Source organism: Histoplasma capsulatum, genomic scaffold (assembly GCF_000149585.1).
Source record: "Histoplasma capsulatum NAm1 scaffold_11 genomic scaffold, whole genome shotgun sequence".
Taxonomy (NCBI): Eukaryota; Fungi; Ascomycota; class Eurotiomycetes; order Onygenales; family Ajellomycetaceae; genus Histoplasma; species Histoplasma mississippiense.
In genome coordinates, this window is record NW_001813972.1 from 34,241 (window position 1) to 61,086 (window position 26,846).

Consider the following 26,846-nt stretch of genomic DNA (forward strand, 5'->3'; position numbering starts at 1 on the left):
ACTTTTTATACAGGAAAAGTTTTACTTTATTGAAGTTTAATAAAGACATTTAATGAATTGAAAACCTTGTTTTTGAAAATTGCTTTTTCTCAAGCTTCTAACAGTGGATCAGTACAAGTCTTGCTGATATACTCTATCTTTTCACATTCAATGCATCGTGAAAAGAGCTTGTTTTTTTTAAGTTGATAAATTTCATTGATAAAATCATTCAAATGTTTTTGATTTTCTGATCTTTTCAATAAAGATTTTATAACTCTTTTCATCTGACAGTTAATATCTAAATTATCAATTTCGATTTTTATAATCTTTATAACTTTTATTTTTTTTAGAATTGTTTCTGATATCTCTTATTTTTTTTCTTCTTTTTCTCTTTAAATTTTTTTAGTATAAATTGTTTTAAATTTTAAAACATTATTAATATTCAGAGTTTGTTTAAAGCATTTCCGAAGTTATATTATTTTTTTTTCTTCTCTTTTACTAACTTATCTTTCTTAAGTTTAACTTCTGCTTTTTCAATGTTTAAAGTTTTGTAATATACAGAGATGAGTGGGGTAACTCATCTAAAATTTCAATCAATTTAATTCTAATTTTTATCTTATTAAATTCTCTGATTCATTTTCTTATAATAAAGACTTTGAGAAGAAGGATTTCTGATTTTCTATTCATTGTAAAAATAATCACAATCTGATTTTTAATACTTAGTCATTTCAATATCTTAATTTTGAATTGCTACTATTCAGTCAAATTATTTTCTTTCTGTAATGACTTTATCATCTCTAATTTACAGAATATTTTATCTTCAGTACTTTTCTTAGGAAACTGATTTTTGAGTATTTTTAAAAAGATGATTTGATTATTCCCAATGAGATTGTCAAGAAATTATATAAATGAAGGATTAATATAAATCCATTTTTCAGCTTTTTCAGTAAGCAGAAGATTGGTAATTGATACCAATTTTTTTATCAAAATTATTTTATTAACTTTGAAATTTCTAAACTTTCATTTCAATTTCATCAATCAATAATTTCGAGATTGTTTTCATTTTTTGAAGAAATTTTTATAAATATTGAAAGTCAAATCTGAAATCATTTTTAATGAATTTTTCAAAATTTGTTGTCTTGACTCAGTTGAATTTTTCAAAAATTGTTTGTATTTATATTTTATAATTGATGAAGAGATATCTTCTTTTTCTTCATTTTAACTTTCTATTTCAGAGAAGAAGTTAAACATCTTCTCAGTTATGAATTCTTTATATTTGTGTAAAGAAAAAAACACATTTTTTGATATATTAAAAGAATATTCTCTAATAACTGTTTGAAAGGTCATAATTGATGTTGCAAATGATGATAAATTGATTTATAACGATAATAATGACAGAAATTGTAAGATTTTTCTTGAAGATTTAAAATTTTGAAAATCAGAGTCTTCAGATATATATATCAAAAATTAAATAAAAATAAAAGAATATAAAATAGATAAGATAATAAAGAGATGAATTTATGATGAATAAATACTTAAAAGATTATCAAATTAAGCTCTCTTCTTAACTATAAATTAATGAACAATTGATTTTTCAGTATTTTGAAAAATTTTTATTGTTAGATTGAAAGATTAAAGTTTTAAAATGTGTTGAGCCGCCTCAGTCATGTGACCACGTGACTAAGTATGCACGTGATCTCATAGTGTATTACCTAGCTAGCTAGCTCCCACTCATTAATAACAAGCAACTACGTGTAAGCCTTCAACAAAATGACTGTTTTCTTTATATTTTGAAGAATTCATTCACTTTATTTTATTTTTTAATCTTTTTCTCTATCAACTCTTTTACTGATTGTTCATTCTTTAACAGACTCAGTGTATTAATATCAATGATGATGATGGGATTCTTAAATGAGATCAATTTTAAAAAAATGAATATAAGAAATAAATAAATAAGAAATTTTATATAAACTTTTAAAGCTTTGCAGTCTTTAAGAATTGATTAGAGTAGAATAATTTTTAAAAATTAAGAATAAGAATTGACAATCTGATTGCTATGTTAGAGTTAATTACAATTTTTCATCAACAGTTTCTTAAATTTTTTCTTCTAAACAAAAACAAAAAAAGATCAGAAGGAAGACAAAGGGAATCCTCTCTTTTAAAAAGAAAAAAAAAAAAAAAAAAAAAACACAAATAAAATCTTAAAAAAAAAGAGGTAATAAGTGTAGATAAACAGAAGGATTGTCAAGAAAGGGAAGGAACATCTAGCCTGCTTGTTCTCTATCTAGCTAGCTCAAACCGCACAATAAGACAAGATTATGTGGGACGTCTAAGCGGTTGTATTAGCATGTAGACAGCTGAGGCATATATGTGCGGTGCGCTAGTCCGTGATAGGCAGCCTAGGGCCAACATGTAGTAGCTCCAACAAGTATGTGGGTCACGTGTCCTTCTGGCGACTGGAGCCCAGGAATGCCAACAAAGTATCAAGTATTTCAAAAATAGAATCGTACTTCGATCTATCTTTCATAAAATTTTATTTTAGAAGAAGAGAGAATTAATTCATAATACACTTTCTGAACACAAAGAACTAATTAATCAAGAGCAAGAAAGAAGAGGGGTAATAGAAAATATTACCTTCACTCAGACAGGCTTTATCAATTGCAGATTTCCCCACAGTGAACTTGGCGCTATTCAGCCAGATCCGCGCTGGCAAACTTGCTGGTCAAAATAGGAGAAAAATTCATGATCACATACACCAGAATTGAACACAATGGGGAGTTCGATTGGATGTGCGAGAAAAAGTCATTGGGACTTAGCAGTAACTGCTCCTAATACCCAGGTACTATAGTGTAGGGGTTCATGGATGATCCATACATAGTATGCCCAGGCGGCGCTTCCTTCTCTTCCAGGTCCACCTTCTGCAGAGAACGTAAGGAGTATTCATTCACTTGAACGTTGAGCAATCCGGAGTGAATCGGTGATGGAATCTTATTGGGTAACATGGTGGCGGTTGGGTGGGCGGTTATCTGTTGAGCAACCTCAGCCAACCAGCGAAATCCGATGTGTCCCTACTCTGTATGTACAGTACATGTACAGTACAAGCAACTCCAGATCGGCGTGACGCCGTGACGCTGTCTCCCTGTGACCTGGGTATCCCAGGGCATCCTGGGCAATCCAGTTCGCAACCTTGGAAAGCTCCGGGGACCAGCAACCCTGCATGATTGCTTGGCGCCGGTGGGACTCGCAGTGATTGGAAGCCCAGGCACACCCGGAGACCACCCAGTTCCTCTGCAGCCCTGGGGACGAGCTCCGTATCCAATCATGGCCCTAGCGCCCCGGGCAAATCAGCACCCCCCGCTGAAGATGGGTGCTTTTTGTGGCTTCAAGCCCAGTGGTCCCGCGGCAACGGACAAAGTACAAATAACCATATTCTCTGCTGCCTTCTTTGCTGCTGGATATTCTCCTGTGCCTACTGCCAACGTCCTTCCCTTTTTCTCTCCCCCTCTCCTGCTTTTCGGCTTTGGTAGCTCTTTGAGTGCATACTGAGTGTGCAGCTTGGACTTTCTTGGTTTTTTTCTTTTCCTTTCTTTCCTTTTCTTTGCTTCTCTTATCTCTTTCAACTATACATTTTAATCCTCAATATTTTATTTTTCCTTTTTGTCCCGCTCAGCCAAGTCCTTCATTCCCTGCCCGTTTGCTCTTGAGTTCACCTGTTGATCGGGTTATGATTTTCCTGTTGTGTTTCCAAATTTCTAACGGAGGTGGGAATTTAAAAAAAACCATATCATCCCCGTTAGCACCATTACCCCCGCGGAGAGTTATTTGTAAATTTTCGCAAAAGGTTTCGACGGATAAGCCGTCGTGTTTGGTAATTCATTCGATGTGCTGGGGAAACCTTGATCATCTCCGGATTTGAAGTTTGGCCCGAGGCATCCAGTTTATCTGATATGGCGGACCGTTTCACCCAAACAGAATCACAAATTCGGCTGGGCCGAAATAGGCACCTTAATACAATCGTCGAAGATAAACCCGAGTCCCAGTTTGATACGAAAAGCACTATTGATGGCAAGCCTTCAGCCGCTGGCCGACGAGCAGCAGTTCCAGTGAATCAAACTCGATCGACTCGTCTCTCGCGTCTGGGTCTCGCACATCGCGCTGTATCCCCCGCATCCACCAGTTCGTCCGGTTCTAGGAATTCATGGCTGAGACGGAACCACGATTTCGACGACCTCTACGATGCCACTGATGAGGATGACGAAGGAGAAATGAGCGACAGCTGTCCGTCCCTTGTCAGCCAGGGAAACAGCGAATCCACCAAGTCATCGCAGCTATCCACACTTTCGTCGAGCAGCCGCAACAAATACCCGGCGATTATCATTCCGCCTTCGTTACATAGGGCCAAGATCAACGCTTTTCACAAGAATTCTCCTGTTCCGCCGACTCCGCCACCGAAAATACCAGTGTCGCCTGAGGCCCTCTCACGCATCCCAAGGGCTGTTCCTGAAGCCCATGCCCCGCCGTCACTAGACGGCAGTGCAGCCTCGGACCATCCTTCTACCTTGAGTGCGCCTCTAACCCCTCAACTAGAAGCAGTGTCAGACGTTGATTGGGATTCACAGTATTTGCTTTTTCATATTGACTCCGATACTAATGGGTGCGTCGAATCCCCTTGCAGTGCAACCATGAGTCCTCAGGTTGAAATTGAAATGGATAATCCTGAGGACTGGAGTCACGTCCTCGGTCGCTTCCCGCTCATCCCGGAGAACGGACGCGATATTGGCCCACGTGGTGTTCCAGATATCCCTGGAATTAATAGGCCTGCGTCGACAGACAGTTCGAACAAGGGCGTTGAGCTTCCAACGAACGCTCTTGCTATTCTTCAACGCATTGAGTTTGACAGTGATAGCGACCGCCACTCCGAGATATCCGGGGTTAACGAAATAGTCGAAATGCAAGAAGTAAAGCTCCTCTCAAGTCGTCCTGGGAGCATGAATGCTGCTATACCCGCTTCAGCCGGTTCAACTCCCTTCACTCCTCTCAGCATCCCATCCCCAGGAGGCTTCTTTTCTTCTCTAGGAGGTGATGCGCAACAGGCCTGGCGTTTCCCCATAATTCCCCAACCCTTATCTGCTACTGCGGAGAATTTCTACAATTGCTCTTGGAACCTACCTGCGATATCCGACGACGTCCTTCCTGCTACACCTCATTTAGGTCGCAACAATACTTTTCTAGCAACGCCAACACCAAAATTTGATCCCTGGGACAGTTCAGAAACGTCACTTCCTTCGAAAGGAGGCGAACGCAATTCAGCCGCAGATTATATCGCGGATGAGTATGACGAGCTATATGATGAAGAATTGAAATTTCAAGCGGCTTCTAACCTTGATAGGACAACCACTTGGCTGGCAGCTCAAACTACATACCTATCGGCTTTACGCGAGACTAACCCCGCGAATCAATTTGAGGGCGCGCCAGTCACAATTCTTGTAGAAACCCCTCACGAGTGTCCACCAAACACATCGAGAAAATCAGAAGTCCTAGCTAACATTCGGGAAAACGGCGTTTGCTTAAAGCCCCATTCTCATCCTGCAGGAGGTGATGCCTTGTTTTATCGTGGCTTTCAACGCCTGGTACGCCAGTCAACGGCCCAAGATGCCTTTTTCCACAACAAATTACGCTACGAATCAATTCAGGCAATACGGCTCAGTTTCATGGACAAGCACGTTGATGGCCTTCTCGGGAAATATGTTCTGAATAACATATTCCGTCCTCCTTATCGCGGGCCGTTCTCCCAAGCCCCCCGAAATTCTACTGTCCCCCAGATTCTTGCCGATCAAGCCAAATTTTCAAATTTAGAAAAGGAACAAGATGTAGCGCATCAGCTACACAATTCAATGTGGGCAGTTGAAGCCCTGAAATTTTTGAAGGGTGGATCTCTCCTCCCTACCTCGGCGGTAAAGCGGTTTGTTAGAGCAAAGGTTCCCCGCGGGGATCCAAAGAGTGCTTCTGTCCGGAGAATTAGAGTCCTCGACATTGGTGGCGAGCCATCCTGCGGCTGGGCGTGGCATGTTTCTAACGACTACCCTAATGTCAAAGTCTACACAACGATCACGAAACACCAAATTGTGAATCCAGGTATGAAAGGGCCTTCGAACCATCGGCAAATCTCAGTCCCTAATGTCTGGCGGCTTCCCTTCCGCGACAATCAGTTTGACGTCATATCCTCTCGTACCTTCCACTCATTGCTAAAAACAGATCACCCTTGCGGTGAAGAGGAGGACGAGTATAATTTATGTCTGAAGGAATGCTTTCGATGTCTCAAACCTGGTGGTATCCTCGAATTCTTTTTGATGGATTCGGAGATTATCCGTGCTGGACCATGCGGTGCAGCAGTATCTGTTGAATTTGGGTTCAACCTTAAGACTCGTGGGTACGACCCGTCCCCTACTAAGTCTTTCATCCATCGGCTCCATAATGCCAATTTTGCGCCAGCCAAGAGAGCATGGATGTTTCTGCCTCTTGGTACCGAAACTTCTACTCCAAAGACGGAGCCGGGTTGCCATTCTGATATCGGTGAATCTATGGGAACGACGAGTAATATTGCTGGTACTACTGGCCTGCTTGGCGGATGGATGTGGGAACAATGGATGGTCAAACTCCAGATGGAAATGGGACGTGAGAAGGGCAAGCTGCTCGAGGAGGTCACTGGCGTTTATGCAGAGGGACAAAAGTCTGGAGCGGGATGGAGGTGCTTAACTGGGTGGGCGATGAAACCGAAAAATACCCACGACCACATTTAAATATCCATTGCGCTTTTTGTTAGTCACTCACTGTCTCACATTCAATCCCTTTCCTTGTTATCTTGTATATCTAATCTACATGCGTTATTTTACACTCCCTCCTATATCTCTTTTATGTTGGCTATCACGCTTGATTCCGTCTCAACTCATCTCATTACAGCTTAATCCCCCTTACCTTACTTTTCATCTCACTCCTCTTGTGACTTGCTTCTCTAGTCTGCTATCTTCAAGGCAAATGTCAAGCCAAAATACGGCATTGTGATTGATCTATTACTTTTGAAGATTCTCTATTGATTGATCATTCTAGTGTCTATGTGTGTAGGAAGTTATTGGATAGAAAGTTCTGGCTTCTTAAATTTTCAAATGAGAAACCCGGTGATTCAGTTGATGAATTCCTGAGGAATATTAAGGAGTAAAATTTAACTGACTAGTCAACTAGTTAACTACAGTATTGTACTTTGTAAGCGAAAAATAGTTTGGATTAAAAAACGTGAATAATGGGGGGGGAAAGCCATCAAGTCCATATGGTTTACGCTGTACAGATGTAGATGGCTCCAACTTTGATTGGCTGTGGTCGTTCAAAATTTCTTGGCAACATCTGGAGCCGCACTTCCACATTAATTCGCTGATACACAAATGCTGTATGCACATCTGTTCCCATCATCCTGGTTTCCCAAGGCCGCTCCTTTCTGTTGTTTCTGACCTCCGATTGCAGCGATGTTGTTCTTCAGGTTTGAATATCCCTTCCAGCCTGCTCCAGAGCTCTTGAGCTAACTATTTCTTACACAGTTTTTTTAAGACTATCACAAACCACACAGTTACAATTGAACTAAAGAATGACATCCGCATACGTGGCACTCTTAAAAGTGTTGACCAATATCTGAATATCAAGCTGGATGACATTGAGGTTCTTGACCTGGATGAATACCCACATCTCTCCAGTGTGAAGAATATTTTCGTTCGAGGGAGCGTGGTCCGATATATCGTCTTACCGCAGGCGGAGGTAGATAGGGGATTATTGGAGGATGCCACAAGGAGAGGTACAGGTTATTCCCTGCCCCCAAGCTAATACACCCCCTCTTCCTCTCCTCTCCTAATATCGTATCCAGTCCTGTTACCTGGACCAAACTGGCCATCAATGTAATGCACCGTAAGCCCTACAGCTAACTTCTATCCTTCTTTATAGAAGCTGAAAATCAAGCGCATAAAACCCGATGATTTCAAAATACATTTCGTCGCCTTGAACAGATTTGAATAGATCTTACAAATGAGAAGAACTCCATTCTAGGAGCTCCTCGGTAAGAAACATCACCGGTGTATCTTACCCAATTATGAACAGAGGATTAAGCTATGCAGGAATGCGGATTGAAGTGGCATGAGTCGATTGAAATATTTCAGAAGGTTATTCAACTTGGCAAAGATGCGCGTTGGAACCCATTGCTAAGCCTCACAGGATTCTTTTGGGGTGGAAATTCCAATGTATGTCACTGTTGTCAGCATATGCAGCAGTGCTCGATTACTGTTATTCGCAAATTCATAATAATAATGAATAAATAAATAATACCAAACGACGATACCCAATGATATTACCAATTATACTAGTACCGAACAATTTTAGATCCTGTCCTAAGCTTTTGCCCAACAATTGCCGCCGACTTGGATTTGCTAACACACATGGTATAGTAATTGGGTACTGCGATGTACAGTACATGTAGATCGCGTCGCGCGTCGTTTGATCCAACACCAAAAGATCGTTGCAACAAATCGGTCGGTTGAATGTGGTTGGGCAAAATTTGTTGTTCCGCTTGTGATTACCGTTTAACCTTGTAAAACATGCAATCTTGTAGGAAGGCTTTACCACTACGCCAAAAAGGATCAATCCTTAAGGCAGCCACCCATTCCTCAAGATGCATGTATGCATGATTCACATAACCTCGCTGTGATTTCACTAACTACTCGAGGTGGAATGACGAAGAGATAATGTGGTTGTGAAAGAAAGATCTCATCCGGCCTGAGACCGTTAGAGCATCATTTCCATCTTATGTAGTTATTTATTTATTTATTTTTGAGAAAAGAATTTAGTACGTACTATAGCGTAGGTACTCTTAAGCCCTAGAAGTAACTAACTACCAAGTGGATGATTATCTCATCCATCAGAGAGCGCGTATTATGCTTTGACAGATTTCCCCCCGCCAAGCTTGATCGAAACGTGTCTGCGGAACGAAGAAGTTCCCAAACCGTCTCCCCTGATCAAGAGAATATCAACAATCGACCTCCCATGATTGTTTCAACTACTTAGTTATGCTTGTTTATGTCCTCCATGGACGAACCGTCCCATCAACGAAACAGCTTTTGAGTTGCCATCGCCAGCTGCAGTAACTCCTCACCATCCCTGCCGGCTCCATCTTCAACGCGCACAATGAGTTCCCCTTCTCCTTATTTCAATGCTAATAGGAATCGCGGCCGTGAGGCCTCCAAATTTTTACAGTCGTCCTCCAAGCGAACCGTTTCAAAACGGAATACCTCGATTCTGAATTTCTTCAAAAAATCAGAAACCCCTTCAACATCGTCACAGAATCGGATAACCAATTACATGATCAGTTCACATAGTAAAGAGAAGAAATTTCTGTCTACAGACAATATACATCGCTCTGGGAGTTTATTCTTTACGGAAGAGGTTGAGGAGAACGTTGTGGATCGCTCCGTCAAGCATGCTCCAGATGAGGTCCAAGCGGGGACAGAATCACTGTCCGATGAATTTTGGGACGCAGCGGAAAGTTTTGACAAAGAGGATAGATACAATGCCAAGTACAATGTTGGTGAAAAAAGACAAAGGGTGAATAACGCGTGTCACATTGGAACGTCCGCCCTTGGAAACGACGCAGGGAGGATTCCTAAAAGGCCGAGAGGAACGAAGGGCTTACCATCATCTGTGGGAACAGCACCCAGACCTACTCGTGTCGGCCCATTCTTGGATGAACCAGACAGTGAACACGAATCCAATCGTGGATACGACAAGGGCGTTTACAATCCAGAGACGCTTAGCGAATTCGATTATAATTCACCAACGGATTCATCAAATGAATCTCATGTGAATTTCACGGAAAACCCCGATGCTCTGGCTACCTCAACCGCTTATTCGTCCAGTGGTAAACATAGCGGCCATAGCGGATGCCGAGAAGGGGGGAGTCTTCAAGATCAAAACTTGGAAAAGTATGGTGAACAGCGGCTCGGGCTGGGCACCTCCTTGTCAATAGAAGAAATCGATTCAGAATCCTCTGCACATATTCATGATAACAGTATCACGGTGTGCCCGGTCTGCAATGAAGCTCTTGTTTGTATCGCTCACGACGTATGTGATTCGCTAATATTTTCATTCCCAAGGCTGATTAGAATCTCTAGGATCTGCTACTTCATGTGAATAACTGTCTAGATGGGAACCCAAGCCCAATGCCTTCTAAAATTCCAACCCCACCCGTCCAATCGAATTTTGGTATCTCCATTAACAGGCAGGAAAAAGCCGTTATCCCCCGCCCCGGGCAGATAAATCCTCTCGCGATGGAATTGAAAGGCGAAAAAATTTCCGCCTTCTCAAAAATGATGTCTAGTAACGCCGAAGATGCTGCATGGGAAGCGGCAACGGCAAAAGAGGAAGCATCGAGAGGTAAACAAGCCCATGAACGTACATGCCCGTTTTATAAAATCATCCCTGGGTTTTCTACCTGCGTCGATGCTTTTAGATACGGCGCTATCGAGGGATGCACTGCGTATTTCCTGAGTCATTTTCACAGCGACCATTATATCGGCCTTACGCCTTCCTGGTGTCATGGGCAAATCTATTGCAGCACAGTCACAGGGAATTTGGTACGGCAGCAGCTCAAAGTAGACCCAAAATGGGTTACTGACATAGAATTCGACAAGCCATTTGAAATCCCGCGGACAAGTGGTGCCCGGGTCACTATGTTGCCCGCGAACCACTGTCCAGGAAGCTCCATATTTTTATTCGAAAAGCGAGTTAACAAGAGCCATGAACCGAAGGTCCGTCGCATACTCCATTGCGGCGACTTCCGAGCATCTCCGACCCATGTTCAACATCCCATACTCCGCCCTGATATTACCGATTCGTTGACTGGGAAAGTCAGGCAACAAATTATCGATGTCTGCTACCTTGATACAACCTATCTTAATCCCAAATATGCGTTCCCTAGCCAGGACGACGTTGTTGCGGCATGTGCAGCTGTTTGTGCTGATTTAAATGTAACTGAACATGGCCATTCCACAGATTCAGAATGCCGTTTGAGCCATTTGAAAACTTCCGGACAAAGCGACATGGACGTCTGTTTAAAGGCCCCACAAGCGCCAACTTTGCTACCATATGCACAATCGGAGTCTAGGAATCGGCTACTTGTTGTCATTGGAACTTACAGCATTGGCAAGGAGCGATTATGTATGGCAATTGCACATGCGTTGAATTGTAAAATATATGCCCCAGCGGCGAAACAACGGATCCTTGCATGTTTGGAAAATAGTGAACTTTCTGCACTGATCACAAACAATCCTGTAGAAGCTCAAGTTCATATGGTAACCATGATGGACGTACATACTGGAACGCTCCTTGATTACCTTCATTCTCTCAAACCTCACTTTTCTCGAGTTGTTGGATTCCGTCCCACTGGCTGGAGCTATCGACCACCAGCAGGAAGGATGACCGATAGTCCCACAGTGTCTTCGGTCTTATACTCCGATTCCTGGAAACCTCGCTTTGCCACTAAGGACCTCATCCCTCAACGTGGAAGCAATCAAATAAGCTCGTGCTACTCAGTTCCCTATAGCGAACATAGTTCGTTTAGGGAATTAACAATGTTCTGCTGCGCGCTGCGGATAACCAAAGTGATCCCCACAGTTAATGTTGGCAGTAAAAGAAGCCGAGAGAAAATGAAGTTATGGGTAGAAAGGTGGGAGGCCGAGAAGAGGAAGAACGGGTTATTTGAGGTGGATAATGAAGCAATTTGCTGGTAATTGCGTGGGGCTTGAAAGGGGAAAGGGGAGTTGTAGAATAGCTTTTTGGTGATGGCACTGCATCCTGCAACGGGTGGATTAGAGTGAGAAATTGTCTCATGGCTTGTATCTTTCCGATTTCAATGTTTCAATGCATATTCATAGCTGCGTCAATCATATAACTTTTTTGTATCAAATATAAATACCAATGTATATATTCAATAATCCCACGTATATTTAGATTAACAAGCATGATTCGCTCACTTCACTTTTCATGCTTGATAACACTCACTTCAGTCACCAATAGTCCGTTACATTCAGTACTTAATATATTCACTGAATATAAAAAAATGTAAAGTATTTATTTCAAATTATATATCTAGAATCAGTTATTAATTGTTATATAATATATCCATTCCCTTATTCTATAGAAATATGAAAAAAATAGCTAAATAATCCAAATTTTTTAGTTTTTACATTTTATATATCTTTGAAGGAGATGGAAGGTTCATTATAACGATCTAGCAAGTGTGAGGATGCTAACATAGAATTAATAAGGGCCTGCAGGCAAAATGGATAAGTAAGAGATTGTGAGGACTTTATTATAGAGATTCAGTAGAGATACAGTGAATATTTGATGGATAGATTAATTGATGAAAATTGCGATATTTTAGAGATTCAATAGGGATATAGTGAGGAACTACAGCGTAATAGGTAGTAGCCAATGGAGTCCTTGTGTGATTTTAAATACAGACAAGTGTTGATAAGTGTTGAATGATGCCAAGAATATAGCAAGAACATAGAAAAATTAATGAAAGACAGGATTTGGTACACACAATACAAATTTTCAGCTCAGAAACAATAAGTTAAATCAGGTAGTGGTCCACCCGAAGATACCTTCTTGACAAGTTCACATCTCTTTATTTTAGAAGCTGAGTTGGGAAACAATAAACGAAGATAATATATATATATATATATATATATATAAGGAAATAATAAGCGAGTGCATTACAAAGAAGAGATGTCAGAATTGAAGTGATGAAGCTTCAATATATTTGATAATGAAACAATAAAAATTACTATTCAACTGTATTATTCATCTTTTAAGAGTTTTCTCTTAACTGTCATTCAATATTTGATTGATTGGAACTCTCATCATTCTTGATTTCCTTTCTTTAATCTGTTCAATTAAGAAAAACATTGTATATGAAACTCCAAATTCTCACACCACATTTATGATTTTTAATTTTGAATTTGATTTTAACATGTCAATGATCTTTTGAAGCTGATATTTGGTGTATTTTGATGATTTAGACATGATTGCGGTGATTAATGAATATTTGAAGATGAAGAATGATGATGGTATATTTAATTACTGTTGCAGTGATATTATTACCTTTGCAGTGCACTCACTAATAATATGCTTGGCACGGTTAGTCCCTTGACTAACCCTAATCCTAACCGCTCAACTCTAGCTTGCTCCTATCATTGTGACCTGGGCGGTATGCATGCAGAATTAGTAATTCAATTCCGCATCAGTGGGAGGAGTGGTGTGAGTGTGGTTTAAAAGTTGGGTCGCCCTTGTCAAAACCATGTTCAAGTGTATCCATTGAGCAGACAACCCTCCCCACAACATCAAGCAAGCCTTTAGGCGTGTGGGATAAAAACCACCCGCGCCATGGCTGGTAGGAGAGGGGACAAGCCAAACCTTCCAACAGACGTCAACGCTTGTCGAAGCACAGCGTTTCTCAGCAAGAAACCATGACTGGTTGGGATCTCTTCCTGGTTTGGCTGAGATCCAACAACTTGACACTACATGCACCGCCTGGCTACGTGGCAGGCTCACGGCCTTTCTTCCCCCCACCAAAACGAAACGAATTTGATTCTCTGCTGCGCAACGCACCCATGCGGATTTTCCGTCCCTCGATGATCACGAGTAGACACGGGAGAATTAGGAACGCAACCGATCCAACAGTCTCATACTTCTGTGATCCATCAGTCACAGTGACGAATTTAGGCTCTCCAAAGCAGAAATGCTCGCAGCCAAACACTAACTAGTTAAGTTGGTTAACTAAATCAGAAGTTATTTCATAACCAAACACGCCGTGATTCGCTGCGTTAACATGTCCTGGAGTCAACCTGGGATGAGGGTTAATGGCAACGGGGACGAGAGAAGAGAGAATCAGACCAAGAGTTGAGTTATTAAAATTCTATCATATCAGGAACAGTTTCGACAAATGCCGAAAAAATTCGACAAAGAATCCAGCTGCCCTCTCTCCCCAATCTCCACTGGCAAACCAAACCGGCCAAGACCCATACACGATTTCCAATGTTGCCCGATTTTGCGGGAGAGTGTCAGGCCTTGTTCGCCTCACTTTCAAACTGGACCGGGAAGAAGTCTGGGAATGTGTCCTCATCCAGTCCAGTGTCCTCTTGGCTTAGGACGAACAACATTTCAAATTCTGGGCTATTCCATCTTGGTTAGTGTTGGCATTGTTTCCCGAGACCAAGTGCAACGAGTTTCTCAGCAATGAAAGCGCACGAGGACCATTTCTGACCCCGGCTGGAGGGCTTGGTTCGAAAACTATCATCATTGGCCATGGGGACTAAGTTTGCTGGCTTGGCTGCACCTCTTTCATGGGAACTTGCGCTCCAAATCCAGTTAGAGCTTACGTTCAGTTTTATAATCTTGATGTCTTCTCATCCCCACGAGATTCTCACCTTTCTTCCCTTTTCCTGCTCTTCTCATTCTCGAACCGCTCAACCAATTTCCTCGCTTTACTGACTTTGTCCATCTTTACCAACATTTGACTTGTTGCCAAGGCTCATATATCAGAACAGAGTCTCCCCATAACCCTCCTGTATGTTTATATAGGCCCTCGCTTTTGAAGAACACCAAATATTTCAACCAGGTTACCTTTCCAAAAATCCCTTTCTCAAAACCACTGCAAGCACCCCAGGACGGGACCGGAACCACACTCGTTAGAGATCAATTTGCCTACACTGCTAAACATGGCCATGGCCTCTACCTTTGACGACAGTCTCTTCACATCTGCTCTCACATCGTCCCGGAACGTCTTTTTGGCCAACAATGCGCACCTCCCCGAGTCCGAACGTGAACAACTCTGGGGTCAACTCCTTATCTCATTTATGCCTCACCGAAATGTACTCAGCGGTAACACGTTGAAATCCCTCGACGGGAGTGGAACTTCCGACTCTTTTGGGAAACGGTCTCGGGAAGATGTGCCTCGCACGATTCCTTCAACATTACCCCCAGCAAAACGGCGGGCCGTCGTAGGTCACACCACCTTTTGGTCTCATGTCCCTTCCCCTTTGCCACTCACTGGATTAACATAGGTGCATGTAGACTCCGGAACCTCCAACGGTGGCAGATGTAAATAGACCGGTTCCTGAACGCGAGTCTCCTGCTCCCATCCATCAAAATCGCCGTCTTTCGATTCGAGCACAGAATGGAAACTCACCACTCCAGAAAGCCGGGATGCTTACCACCGTTTCACCTCCACAACCGCAAACTATCCCCCCTTCCGCTTCCGCTACCGCGCCACGGACACCTTTGGCTTCCGAGAAACGTTATTCCCTTCAAATCCAACAACTCAACATGAACAATGTCAACGAATATTCTCCATCAGAGTTCACCCAGCAACAGTCTTTGGATAACCTTTCCGACTCGCTATTCATGTTTGAGCCTGGCTCCGATTCCTCCCCGTTGAACAACGAAAAATGCCAGTATACCACCTCTGATTGTTTGATTCCCCCAACATCTCAAAATTACCCGCAATGTAGTTCGACCACAGCTGTTGAGATGAGTCGAACTGCAACAGCAGACTCTCTCTGCGGAGGAATGGGCATGATCCGTTTCGATTCGACCGGATCAGTCTCTAATAATCTGGCAAAGCTAGATAATAATCCATCTTCTCGTATCTCTCATCAGTCATTAAACTTAAACAATGACCTTAATTATTGCATTGCCCCATCTCCTATTTCAAATTTTCGTTCTGGTAACATGAATAATGTTCACTTTTCTCAGTCGTTGCCTGAATCCAGGCCTCCTTTCCCTAGCATTTCTCCTTCTACTTCCCTTGCTTGTTCGCCGTCATCCCCCACACCCCTTTCTTTAACCCCTTCATCTTCAGAGATGAAGCATTCTTTGTCCAGCGCGAGCGATAGCTCGTCGCTGTCGAATCAGTCAAGGGCTGTGAGGAGGACTCAGGAGCAAATTGTGCAAGGCACACGGCCCATCGCGCCAAAACAAGACAAGAAATATGCGTCGCACTCAAAAGTCGCGGAGCACAAAATGCTTAGGATATCGTCGGGCGATGGCACATCACGAGAAGTAGCGGCAATCCCAAAAGCGTCTGTTCGCCGTCCCATGAGAACAAAGACGTACTGTAGTTACTGCAACGAGCAACCAGAGGGCTTTCACGGCGAACACGAACTGAGAAGGCACATTGAACGTGTCCACTCAGTGGTCCGCAAGGTCTGGGTCTGCGTTGACATTTCCCCTGACAAACAGTTTCTCGCCAACTGCAAAGCATGTCGTAACGGGAAGCGCTACGGTGCCAACTACAACGCGGCAGCTCACCTTCGACGGACTCACTTCAACCCATGTCAGCGTGGGCGTGGGGGCCGCGGCAAAGACAGCGAAAAACGCGGCGGTAAAGGCGGTGGGGTTCTTCCTCCCATGGATGTGCTAAAGCATTGGATGGAGCAGCGGGAAGAATATGTCATCGACAACGTCATCGACAGTGACAACGTGGCCGAGGAAACCCTCGATGCTAGGTCCTCCGAACCTAACGACGACATGGACAGTAAAAATGTGTCCCCAGCACAGCACGACCACCAAACCGCAACCACGTTCACGAGTCAATCTGGCCAGGCTTCCATCGCTCCAGAAGCACCAGATCTCTACTCAACGATGCTAATTGATTTTCATAACAGCATGAACGGGCCCTCTTCGAACTGGGATCTATGCGGTCATGGGTCCCCTAGTGGACATGACAGTGCTGAGCAAATGTCGATGAATGTTCTAGATTCATCCTTATTCGACCCGTCTATTTTCGATGCTCAGCAGTTGCATGAGCTCGATCCTTTTATTCCTGTTATGCTGTAGAACACTTGATCTACTTGTCCGAACTTTCATCTATTTCTACTTCTTTAGCTTTTCCTTCCTGTGCATGTTCTATCCTTTTCTCTTTCTTCTCTTTGTTCTGGTACTCTCGCTTTAGTCTCTCTGGTCTCTTTCTCTTTTTCTTTTTTTTCTTTTTTTTTTTTTTCAAAGCTGGAGCTTTTTATTATCTCCACGTTTCTTTCTCTCTTTGCTCAGATATTTGCATTCCCGTCCAACATTTTTTGCCATGTTCGACGGATTACGAATCTATCTACATAATCTGAATTAACGGCTGTAACGAGTATGACGATCTGTCTGACGAATTGTATTTTTCAAATTTCCGTTGTCAATTTGTCATTGGCTTGTCTGTTTAGTGCCCGTTCTCAGTCTCTCCCAAGTTACATCTCATCACGATGCCCAATTTCATCTTCAAATTTATGTTCTATATAACCCAATCTTAGCACATATTAACGCAACGAGAACGTGATAAAAAGTCCTCATGTCCTCTACCGCTCCAACATCACTCTGTAACCCTAATACTAACTAGTACTTGGCTTTTCCTTTCGATATATTCTTCCGTATATATATATATGTACAGTATATATTGGATATTTTGGCGCAGACGTAGATGAATAAAAGTTGAGTGTAGATCACAGGCCCTCCCTTCTGCTTGGATGGACCCAAACACGACCAACTGGCTGATCCTCTCCTCTCCTCCCAATCCACCAGCTGCTGTAGGGGGCTGCCTGCGGCATATCCCCGCCGCCAATTGGCTGCTCGTACGAGTATTCATGGTCCATAGAGTGCGGCCGTGCGCAATGCGACAGTTCAGCAACCTTGAAATTACTATGTACGTATGTTAACTATCCGTCCTCTGTCCAGAACTTCCTTGGCCCAGGATGTGGCTCGTCGCGTGGCTGGAGCGGCGCTAACCCTAAGCTGGATCCCTAAACTGGGAGAAGTGGCGCTGGAGTAAACGACTCGTCTGAGGAGCATATCATAATCATCACCAGCAGCAGCATTCATAATAAAAACCATAAGGAAACAGATAAGACATGTTTCACCGCAGCATCGCTGCATCGGCGTCTAATTTCAGCCATCCCATTTCAAGTCTGCTGACACCCCGTGGAAAACTCTCTTCACCCTCTTGTGATTCCCTCCATATTTTCCTTCTTATAATCTCTCGTCTTTTCTTTCTCTTGCGTTAACTTCCTGTCGCCTGCTCCAACCCAATCCCTACGGCCTGTCACACCGGTTTCTGGACATCGTCATGGCCTCTCAGGGTTATTACCAGCAACAACCGCCACCTCCTCAGCAAGCGTACGTCCTGGAAATATTCCTGTCGCCTTTCCCTAAAGACAACCGGCTAACAAGCAGCTTTTGCCTCCCGTTTTCAGCTACGGTGGCTATCCGCAGGGCTATCCACCGCAGGAAGGATATCCCCCTCCAGGCCCTCCTCCGGTACCATTTTTCCCCTCCGTCCTTGTCTTGCGTATTGTGTACCCCGTGGCCCAATATTGCGGCTAATCCCGTCTCATAGATGCAATATCAACAGCCCCCTCCTCAAGCAGTCCCCAAGGATAAGGACCGCGGATGCTTGATGGCTTGGTACGTCTAATATCCCTCACCCTGTGCCACCGTTGTCATGGTGTCACGAAACAACCTGTTATCTCCGCCTCGCTAATATCTCCCGACGAATTCCAAGTCTTGCAACATTATGTTGTTGTTTCCTTTGCGAGGAAGGATGCGAATGCTGCATTGATTGTCTCACATGTTTCTGCTAGGTTTTTTAAATCCTGCTTGGTTGCGGAGCTGTGATGAATTTTTTTTTTTTTTTAAAAAAAAAAAAAACAGGGATACTTGCCACATTCATTTGTACAGTCATTATTATATGTATTGTGGTATTCTGGGATGGGGTAACTTTTTGTTGATATACATTAGCTACAATCCTTTTGTCTTATTGCATGGGCCATGATACAATTGGTTGATGGTTTCTATGCTTGGTGGGGTTTCTTGGAATAATTTTCCGGGTTGAAATTGTCCGACACAACTGGTTAGCATGATCTTAAGTTAGCACCACCGTCGTTGCTTATTTAAACGCTTTTTATGTTAACTAACTAACTAGTTATTGAAATAGAGGAATACATTCTGTATGTTTTCACAAAATTATTATAAATTGACGGCTATGAATCCTATCTTATTTTATATTTTATATCCTATATCTTATTTTTAAATAAATAAAATGATTAAAAACCTCAAGTTTAGTGCGGAACGATGTAATATGTGTACTATACAGGGTATGAGATCTGATTGAAGATGAACGAAATTTGCACTCCAGACATATTAAAATTATACGACAGAAGAATATCCAGTTCTCGTGGGTCATCGTCATATCAAGGGTATACATGTATATTTCCGTACAGAATAGGCCAATAGACTTTAAAAAAAGGAAAAAGAAAAGAAAAAGAAAAGAAAAGCCAAAGGGGATACTCTGCATGGCATCGATCAACGGAAAAAAAAGCTCATCACTCACTCACGCCACGGCAGGTTAGAAGTCCTCCACGCGCCGTTCCGCTATCTCTTTTGGAGAGGCAAGCACCCATCCATCTCTACCAGCCACTTTGAGAATGCCTTCCTGAAGAGCCCACTCTCTCAACGCAACATCTTCGCCGGTTTCTACGTCGCGATTTTCGTAGTGTTTCCCAACATGCTCCATGCGATCATCCCAGCAGTAGCTGCCGGAAAACTCCCGGCAGCAGAAGTTACACATACTCTGTCGTGGAGGTTTCCGCCGCTCAATCCAGCACCTCTTGCGCACATCCTCTAAGCTCTTGTCAAAGGCATCTTGATCAGGCTTTTTGGGTGACACTCCGTTAGATGACGCCCATGGAGAATGCATACGTCGCTGGTGCTGCGTAAAAAGGTCCTTGCGGTTGAAGTCATTGGGGGAGCGCGGTGGATGCGAAGGTGAGGATGGGATATCAGGCGATGAGGACGCCTGTAAGGTGGAAACATTGCAACATCCTACGTCGCAACGATAAAAGCCAAGCTGGAGATGCTGAGATGAAACATGGCGTTTCCATTCGTTTTTGGTGGAGAAAGTGCTGTTGCAACCATATCGAGCAAATACGCAGATGAATTGACGATCGGCGGTCTTCTGTTGAGACTGAGAGGATGAATAACCTCGAATAGACTGCGCTGATTTTAGGCTGCGGCCCTGCTTTGATGTCCGCTTAGGGCATGCACTGTTCCGCACTGAACCGCGGCTGTCGTTTAATTTCCGTGGCGATGGAATTCTTTGTGGAGATTGAGTGGAATATTTCATCCGCTTATGAGGGGGCCTTCTCCGTTCTGCTGCGGGAAACTGGTCGGATTGAATTTGGGCTGTTGGCGAGTCCGTCCCGCCATCGATCTCACCTGGCCGCCCCCTATCTTCTTGCCCGTCTTGGTTTGCAAGAGAGCGTTTTATAGTTCCAGGGAACGGGTTGCTAGCAGGGAGATTTGGATAGAAGGAAAATGACTGTCCATCCAACCCAATGCCAATTTCGAATTTTGTCTCTAGTTCTGGGTCTGGGTCAGGATAGTGTTGGACTTCCCGAAGGCTGACTGAGTGTTCACTTCCGCAGTAAGAGCCTTCCATGTTTGTGGAGGGGAAACAGTTCGATGGATCTCGATATTGGAAAGTATCACTGAGAGGGGAGGAAAATGAGCTGTAGCTTGTAGTGCATTGGGAGTCTCTGGATGTATACACATGGCCCCACGATTGTTCACTTAAACTTGAATCTGCTTCCGTCAGATCACCGCCGTATGATCCACCTGGAGATTCGCATATCCATCTCAGACCGGGAGAAACACCAGATGCACTACCATCGCTCTCTCCCGATGGTATGTTTAACGTGCCACATGTAGCTTGTGGATTCTCATCTGCAACGGAAATTGGAGTGCAATCGTTGACAGACTTTACCCAGCATGGCAGTTGAGTCTTCTCTATGTATGCTGTTCTTGGCACTCTGGCGTCCTGTCGGAGATCCTGGGTATCAACAACATCAGGATAGCTAGCTAGAGCTGTAACAGGGGCCAGAATCGTTGGATTTGTGAATGAGGAGTAGGAGTCACTAGAATATTCGAGGTCCCAAAAGCGAGTATGAGGAAGGTCAATGGGATAGAATACCTCAGCTTCCATTTCGACGACGTTCGCGATTATTATAAATTCAAGCTGATAACCTCAATATCGTGACATTCGAGGAAATACTTTTGGAGCTTGAGCAAAAAGATGACATTAACGCAGAAACACAACAAACATTAAACTACAACGGTCGTGTAAGTATTCGTCATGATTCATATCGGACATGAATTGAACAAGAAGACGAAAGAAGGCGTGGTCTTCGGAGGACTCCTCTGGAGGGAAGATCTCTTAATATAAAGGAATTTCTTGTTGGATACTAACATCGACGCATGCGGCTTATTGTGAATCGAGAGCGACGTCAAGGATTAATTCCAATCACTAAACTACTCGCGGAGCCGCAAAACGAGTAATAATAACCGCTTCGTCGAAAAAATAAAAATAAAAATAAAAGCGAAAATAAAAATGAAAATAAAAACAAATTTCTGTCATTGCCTCTGGTCGAATCGAGTGAGGCTAGCCCCTGCATGGGCAGGATGCTGTCTTTGGGGGCTGATTTCCAAAAGTGGTTCGCCAGGTCAACTGATATCGGCAGACACTGGCAAGTGAGCATTCAAACCCCTAAGACACAAGTATGAATGTCAGTGGCGCACGAAATCACCCAAAGCTCAGAAAACAGCATGCAAGAGTGTTCTGAAGGGAAAGTCGGGGCGGAGATCGTCGTCAGGCTTCCAGATCTGCTCGGGAACCCAAAGGAGACTCGGAGCTTGTTGTGTGCTCTGCTCGTGTTCATGAGAGCTAATTTACCCATGATCTTCGCGTCGAGCTATTCTTAGAATCAGCATGGTGACCCCGATTAAAGCGGATTTACGTATCAGAAAGATAAATATGTGAAGTAGAATCTCAGCACCTTCGCGAAAGAGGTTTCAGCCTCCAAGAGACTACATTTTGAGATTGAACACGGAGGTTGTCGTTATTGCACATGTCTCTGAGCAAAAGGCACAGCTGCTCTCGCTCCCCTCCAGGGTGCGGGCTAACGGTGGAGATTAGCAAGGATTGAAAACCCCGCCCCAAAAAGAAGAATAACGTGCCAGCTGGACAGGAACTCCATACTGTGCTGGTATGGATGGCCAGTCAGCCATGTCGGGATTCGGGCCGCCTCCCTGCAGGTTGAACTGGATCGCCATGGTGGGCCTGGGACCTATGGCTCGCATTCTGTCCCATGAATTCCAAGATTATCACTCTGGGTCCCTCGTAATCGAAAATGGCTAGTGAGACAAGAGGAAACGAGGTTAAAAATGTTTGCTTCATCGTAAAAATTGAGTGTCAAATTCATTTTGTTGGCTCTAGCCTCTGGTTTTAGCATGACACCAATTCATGCAAGGCAAACTGGTGCCTTTCCACTTGAGACAAACTCGTTGGCAGAGTTGACTAGGGGTTTTCGAAAGAAGGCTCTTGTTGGTTAACAATGAAGCTTCGCCCGCCAAAGGAACAACTGCTCCATGTTACACTCGGCATAACCAGGCGCTTTCCATGCGCTCAGCCCAGGCGCCACTACGGCGCTATCAGTCCATTTCGGCTGATATTGGATGATGAATCAACTGTGCCACTGGTGGCCACTGGGTAATTGTCAAGGATGATAATTCACTGGACCTCGTTTGGCAAAACTGGCCCTGAAAGGTAGCGATCGGAGGGCATTTACCGTGTAATTCTGATCCAGTATGCCTCCCCAATCATGGTTCTCTTCAAGACCAGAAAAAACCAACCACCAATTCTTTGATCCCGCACCCGCATAACACTAAAGGCTACCCTGTTTGTTTGGAAGAGGGTGATTCCCTGGGGCTCGACCAAAAAATTTTCGACAAGTTAATCTGTCTTTCCTCTTGAAAAACAGAATACCTCGAATTCTGATATTCTCTCGGCTTCAAAGCTTAGCCAGCTTCTTTAAATGTAGAGTTTCAATAACATTCGGAAGTTTGTAACAGATCCCCATACTAGTGCTCAAGTCACAACAAGGTTTTCCTACTCCGTACTCTCCTCCCTGTTCGAGATCTGGATTACTACTGATCAATTTATCAGCTGCCGGCTGTTAGTGCCAGTTTGCAAAAGGACAGCCAAGCAGCCTACAGAACATCGCAACAAGATCTCAGCGATCAAACCCTGAGAGGACATTGAATCTCAGGCCATTCTTCGGTCGGTGTGTATAAACGAGGCATCTAGGATGGTTGTATCTCCTTCTTGGGACAGATTGCCTTTCTGACGACGGCACAGCAGCCAAGGAGAGATGTGTCTGATTGGTGTTCAACTTGCCTCCCATGTTGAGTTAGGCGCCTCCACTCAAACCTATTTGGGTATGACCTCTCCTGGCACACCAAGGGCCCTTACTGAAAGAGGTTTTTCGGAACCTGACTTGCATCGTGGCCGCTGGGAAGGGAACGAACCCTGAGAGGAGCTGTTGCAGCCCGGATGTCGCAATGCCCGGTAGTCAACCATTATTGGCGAGAAAAAAGCCTCGCCGAGCTAGCCCCCACGTTCAGGTAAAGGGCCGTGTGGCAGTGTGGGCATCTCATGGGAGCCATCATGAGGAGTCGCATAGTTGGGACGGGATCTTGGGTTGGGTGTGATGATGGTTGAGGCCCTCTAGTCTGTCTGTCCCCTATGAGGCTCAAGCGGTGATTAATCCACTGATCGCCCACGAACTGGGTGCTTTACTCATCATCATCCTCATTCTCAGCGCAAATGCCAACTCCAAACGTCGTGAAGAGTGGGGTGGAGTCGTCCTCCCCCGAATCGACTACCAACAGAGTAGTCAGCTTAGCAGGAGCAAAAGCTGTAGTTTCTGTTGTCCTTTCTACTTGACTATGGCTCCAAAGTCAGAGTCCCCTCCCACAAAAATATCGCGGCAACAACGCGATTTTCAAGCCTAACGACAAATTTATCCTCAAGTGGAAATCAAAAACTGGACGGAATTCGTGCACGCCGAGGTTGCATTGGGAATAACCGATCATTTGGCACCAAATAGCGATCCCGAATCGCCAGGTTGAAATGAGCTACTGTGGAGGGCAATGTGATTCAGATCTCAATAAAGCTTGTCAACTTTGAATCCGTGACAGCCATGACTGAATCTATGGAATGCGTTTACAAGCTTTCATCTCTGCTACCATTGCACGAGAACAGCGCTCACTTTTTGCGTTTCCAGGACATTCGTCCGTTTCATGATGTTGCTGGCAATCCTGTGAGGGTTATTTGTCGCATTGTCACAGTTATGGACGCTGACCACAAGTCAGCTAGCTCATATGTCAAGAGGGAGGAAGGCAAGAACAGTGGAATTTCGAGTAATTGTAGTGTATTTGAAATATAAGAAAGAAAAGAAAAGGAGAAAGAAAGAAAGAGAGATATGTGCCACCCCGCTGGGAAAATATACCACTGTAAACAGCCCTTCCCTTTTATATTCCAACGTAGTACATGGTACACACAATGAGATAGAACTCCTCAGATACGTATTTATGCATATGTCTACAACAGCACTACCAATGGGCAATAAAAGCTCATTGCAATTCTTTCCTTATACTACATCTCAGGAGTTCGGCAAAATCCTCGAACGTCGTCCTTTACACACTCCCAAATAACGCTCTTCACCTCCATTCCAACCTTCTCAATAGAATCTATAGCCCATATCACATCCAAATGCTCGTATTCCTCAATTACCCTCGAATGCACAACTCGGACATATGGTTCACGCCTGCCTTGCAGCCGCCGTAATAACCGAATGCCATCAATTAACAGATCCGATCCTGCAATCCAAAGAGCTATGGGTGGAACACGGTCATCGTACCAAGCCGCATTCGCTGCACCAGCATCTACATCAGTCGAAAGCGCGAGTCTGACAGCACTCAACCCATCCTCCATCTTCTTCTCTACGACACCTACCTCGTCACGCGCATCTTCCTTGGCCTCTTGAGCCAATTGCTCCCTCGTGCTCAGGATGCAACCGTGGTCCGCAAAGCCGCCCCTACCTAGCCACCAATGCATGCACTCCGCGCTCGCGTAAATGGGGCTAAATTGGAAGAATCGGGAACGAAGCCCACGATCCCAGCGGGAATCCGACCACTTGAACACGTATGAGAACACCATGTAACCCATTACAGCGTACAAAGAAGTTGGGAGGAGAGTGTGAATGGTATGAGTGAAGGGGATAAATGCGTGAATGCCAAAGATGAGCCGAAAAGCAGTCGAAGGGATCAGGCGCATGAATTTCAGGTAGAATTTTTTGAGGAGGGGACCAGAGTAGGCGGCTGGGGAGAGTGCGCAGAAGATACTGATTTGGGAACCGAGTGACGGCTGGATATGTTTAGACAGTGAGAGGAATGTCTCTGCTGCGCCTTGAGAGTGACCGATGAGTGCTAGTTTCGGGAAGTTAGTCTCATACAAGACACGTGTGACGAGGGCTGGCAGGTCGAAGGTTGCCATGTCCCTGATGGTCCAGGACCAGAAGCGTGGATCGGATGGAGTCAGGGAGATATGCTCGGGATGGAAGCCGTAACGATTGCTGCCTAGCCAGATATCGTAACCTGATTTGGCCAGGAAGAAGGCAAGACTATCGTCATCGTTGACACAAAACGCACCGGCGCTCTGAAATAGACCTGGGAGCATGAGAATAGGATATCTCCTGCCACCAGCAGCAGAGGCGCTCTGTGGGTTAGATCTCGGTGTCTGTAAGGCACTTGGAGGGCCTATACAGTTCTTATCACTGGAGGCTAATGGCACGTATTCCTTTGGGTCATATAGATGCCACAGAGGAATTACCGCGCCATCTTCTGTCTGAACTCTATAGCTTTCTGCATCCAGCCCAACCCGTCTGGAATAGTAGGGAATGTCACGAACAAGAGAATCTTGGCCACCTTCTGACGGCTCGAAGGGAGCTTTGGCAACGCCCACATTGCGCTCCTCGGCACCTCCTCCTGATACTGGAGCTGAGGCTTCTGATACTTGCTTCCGTTTCTCATAATCCCACGCACGCGCTTCTCTCTCCCTTGCTTCCTGCCGCAGGCGCTCCTCCTGCCAGAAGGGCCTATCCATTTCTGGGTCCCCGCCGAGAAGACAGCCATGTAGCCTTCTTGTAGCAACCAGACTACATCTGACAGATGCTGCCAGCAGGATGCCAGTGAGGAAAGCCAAAGACAGGCAGAATGAAACGGCGCGCAACGCGTGCCATTGAATCCTCGGGAAGACGGAAGGTGGCTTGTATTCTGGCAGGGGAGGGAAGAGGGGATGATAATGGTGGTGGTATTGATTATCCTCAACAATCGGTGGCAGAGCAGTAAAGCTTTCGACGGAAGCAGGTCCTCTAGGGCGAGGCGATGCAGGCCCACTAAAGATTTTCGCGTTTCCAGCTCCCGTCACTGTTGACGTAGCTGTCAATGGAGCTACAGATAAGTCATCCTCAGTACCCTTCAGGGGTGTTACTGCCGCTCCATCAACTTCGACCAACTTCATGGCCGTTTCCCAATCTTGCCTATTTACGTATTGCCAATGCAATTATTTGTTTCTCATGTGCCCCGATATTCCAACTCGAAATTGGACGACTTGAGGACTGCAGGAGTCGCCGCGACCGGCAACCACCCGGCATGCGGCAACAGGCAGTCGGAGGGGCGCAGTTTGTTAACACTAATTGTACAGGTAATGATGGAGGAAGTTCGTATATAATCATAGTAGTAATATCAAACACAGCTGCTGTGTAGACGAACCGTCAATATTGAATGAATAAGTGAATCAATGAATGACTGAGATGAGTGAATTAAAGCATAAGCACGCGGAA

At 44.3% G+C, this 26,846-nt stretch overlaps 7 protein-coding genes across 7 annotated transcripts; 5 read left to right on the forward strand and 2 right to left on the reverse strand.

Moving 5' to 3' along the window:
• Positions 1-3,926: 3,926 nt before the first annotated feature.
• Positions 3,927-7,073, forward strand: HCAG_08280 (predicted protein; the record flags this gene model as incomplete). Its single annotated transcript, XM_001536448.1, has 2 exons — positions 3,927-6,680; positions 6,996-7,073. The coding sequence occupies 2 exons, from the start codon at positions 3,927-3,929 to the stop codon at positions 7,071-7,073; spliced, it is 2,832 nt and encodes a 943-aa protein (XP_001536498.1).
• A 423-nt stretch (positions 7,074-7,496) lies between these two features.
• HCAG_08281 (small nuclear ribonucleoprotein LSM2) lies at positions 7,497-7,997 on the forward strand (the record flags this gene model as incomplete). Its single annotated transcript, XM_001536449.1, has 3 exons — positions 7,497-7,510; positions 7,569-7,819; positions 7,966-7,997. 3 exons carry the CDS (start codon positions 7,497-7,499, stop codon positions 7,995-7,997), a joined length of 297 nt encoding a protein of 98 aa, XP_001536499.1.
• A 919-nt stretch (positions 7,998-8,916) lies between these two features.
• Positions 8,917-11,798, forward strand: HCAG_08282 (hypothetical protein; the record flags this gene model as incomplete). Its single annotated transcript, XM_001536450.1, has 3 exons — positions 8,917-8,943; positions 9,268-10,131; positions 10,182-11,798. The coding sequence occupies 3 exons, from the start codon at positions 8,917-8,919 to the stop codon at positions 11,796-11,798; spliced, it is 2,508 nt and encodes an 835-aa protein (XP_001536500.1).
• A 2,997-nt stretch (positions 11,799-14,795) lies between these two features.
• On the forward strand, positions 14,796-16,908 carry HCAG_08283 (predicted protein; the record flags this gene model as incomplete). The annotated part of the gene is made up of 3 exons (XM_001536451.1): positions 14,796-15,071; positions 15,145-15,796; positions 15,932-16,908. 3 exons carry the CDS (start codon positions 14,796-14,798, stop codon positions 16,906-16,908), a joined length of 1,905 nt encoding a protein of 634 aa, XP_001536501.1.
• Positions 16,909-18,175: 1,267 nt separating this feature from the next.
• On the forward strand, positions 18,176-18,723 carry HCAG_08284 (predicted protein; the record flags this gene model as incomplete). Its single annotated transcript, XM_001536452.1, has 4 exons — positions 18,176-18,225; positions 18,303-18,366; positions 18,446-18,513; positions 18,690-18,723. 4 exons carry the CDS (start codon positions 18,176-18,178, stop codon positions 18,721-18,723), a joined length of 216 nt encoding a protein of 71 aa, XP_001536502.1.
• Positions 18,724-19,453: 730 nt separating this feature from the next.
• HCAG_08285 (predicted protein) lies at positions 19,454-21,088 on the reverse strand (the record flags this gene model as incomplete). The annotated part of the gene is made up of 1 exon (XM_001536453.1): positions 19,454-21,088. The coding sequence occupies one exon, from the start codon at positions 21,086-21,088 to the stop codon at positions 19,454-19,456; it is 1,635 nt and encodes a 544-aa protein (XP_001536503.1).
• Positions 21,089-24,598: 3,510 nt separating this feature from the next.
• HCAG_08286 (predicted protein) lies at positions 24,599-26,107 on the reverse strand (the record flags this gene model as incomplete). The annotated part of the gene is made up of 1 exon (XM_001536454.1): positions 24,599-26,107. The coding sequence occupies one exon, from the start codon at positions 26,105-26,107 to the stop codon at positions 24,599-24,601; it is 1,509 nt and encodes a 502-aa protein (XP_001536504.1).
• Between the last annotated feature and the right edge of the window lie 739 nt (positions 26,108-26,846).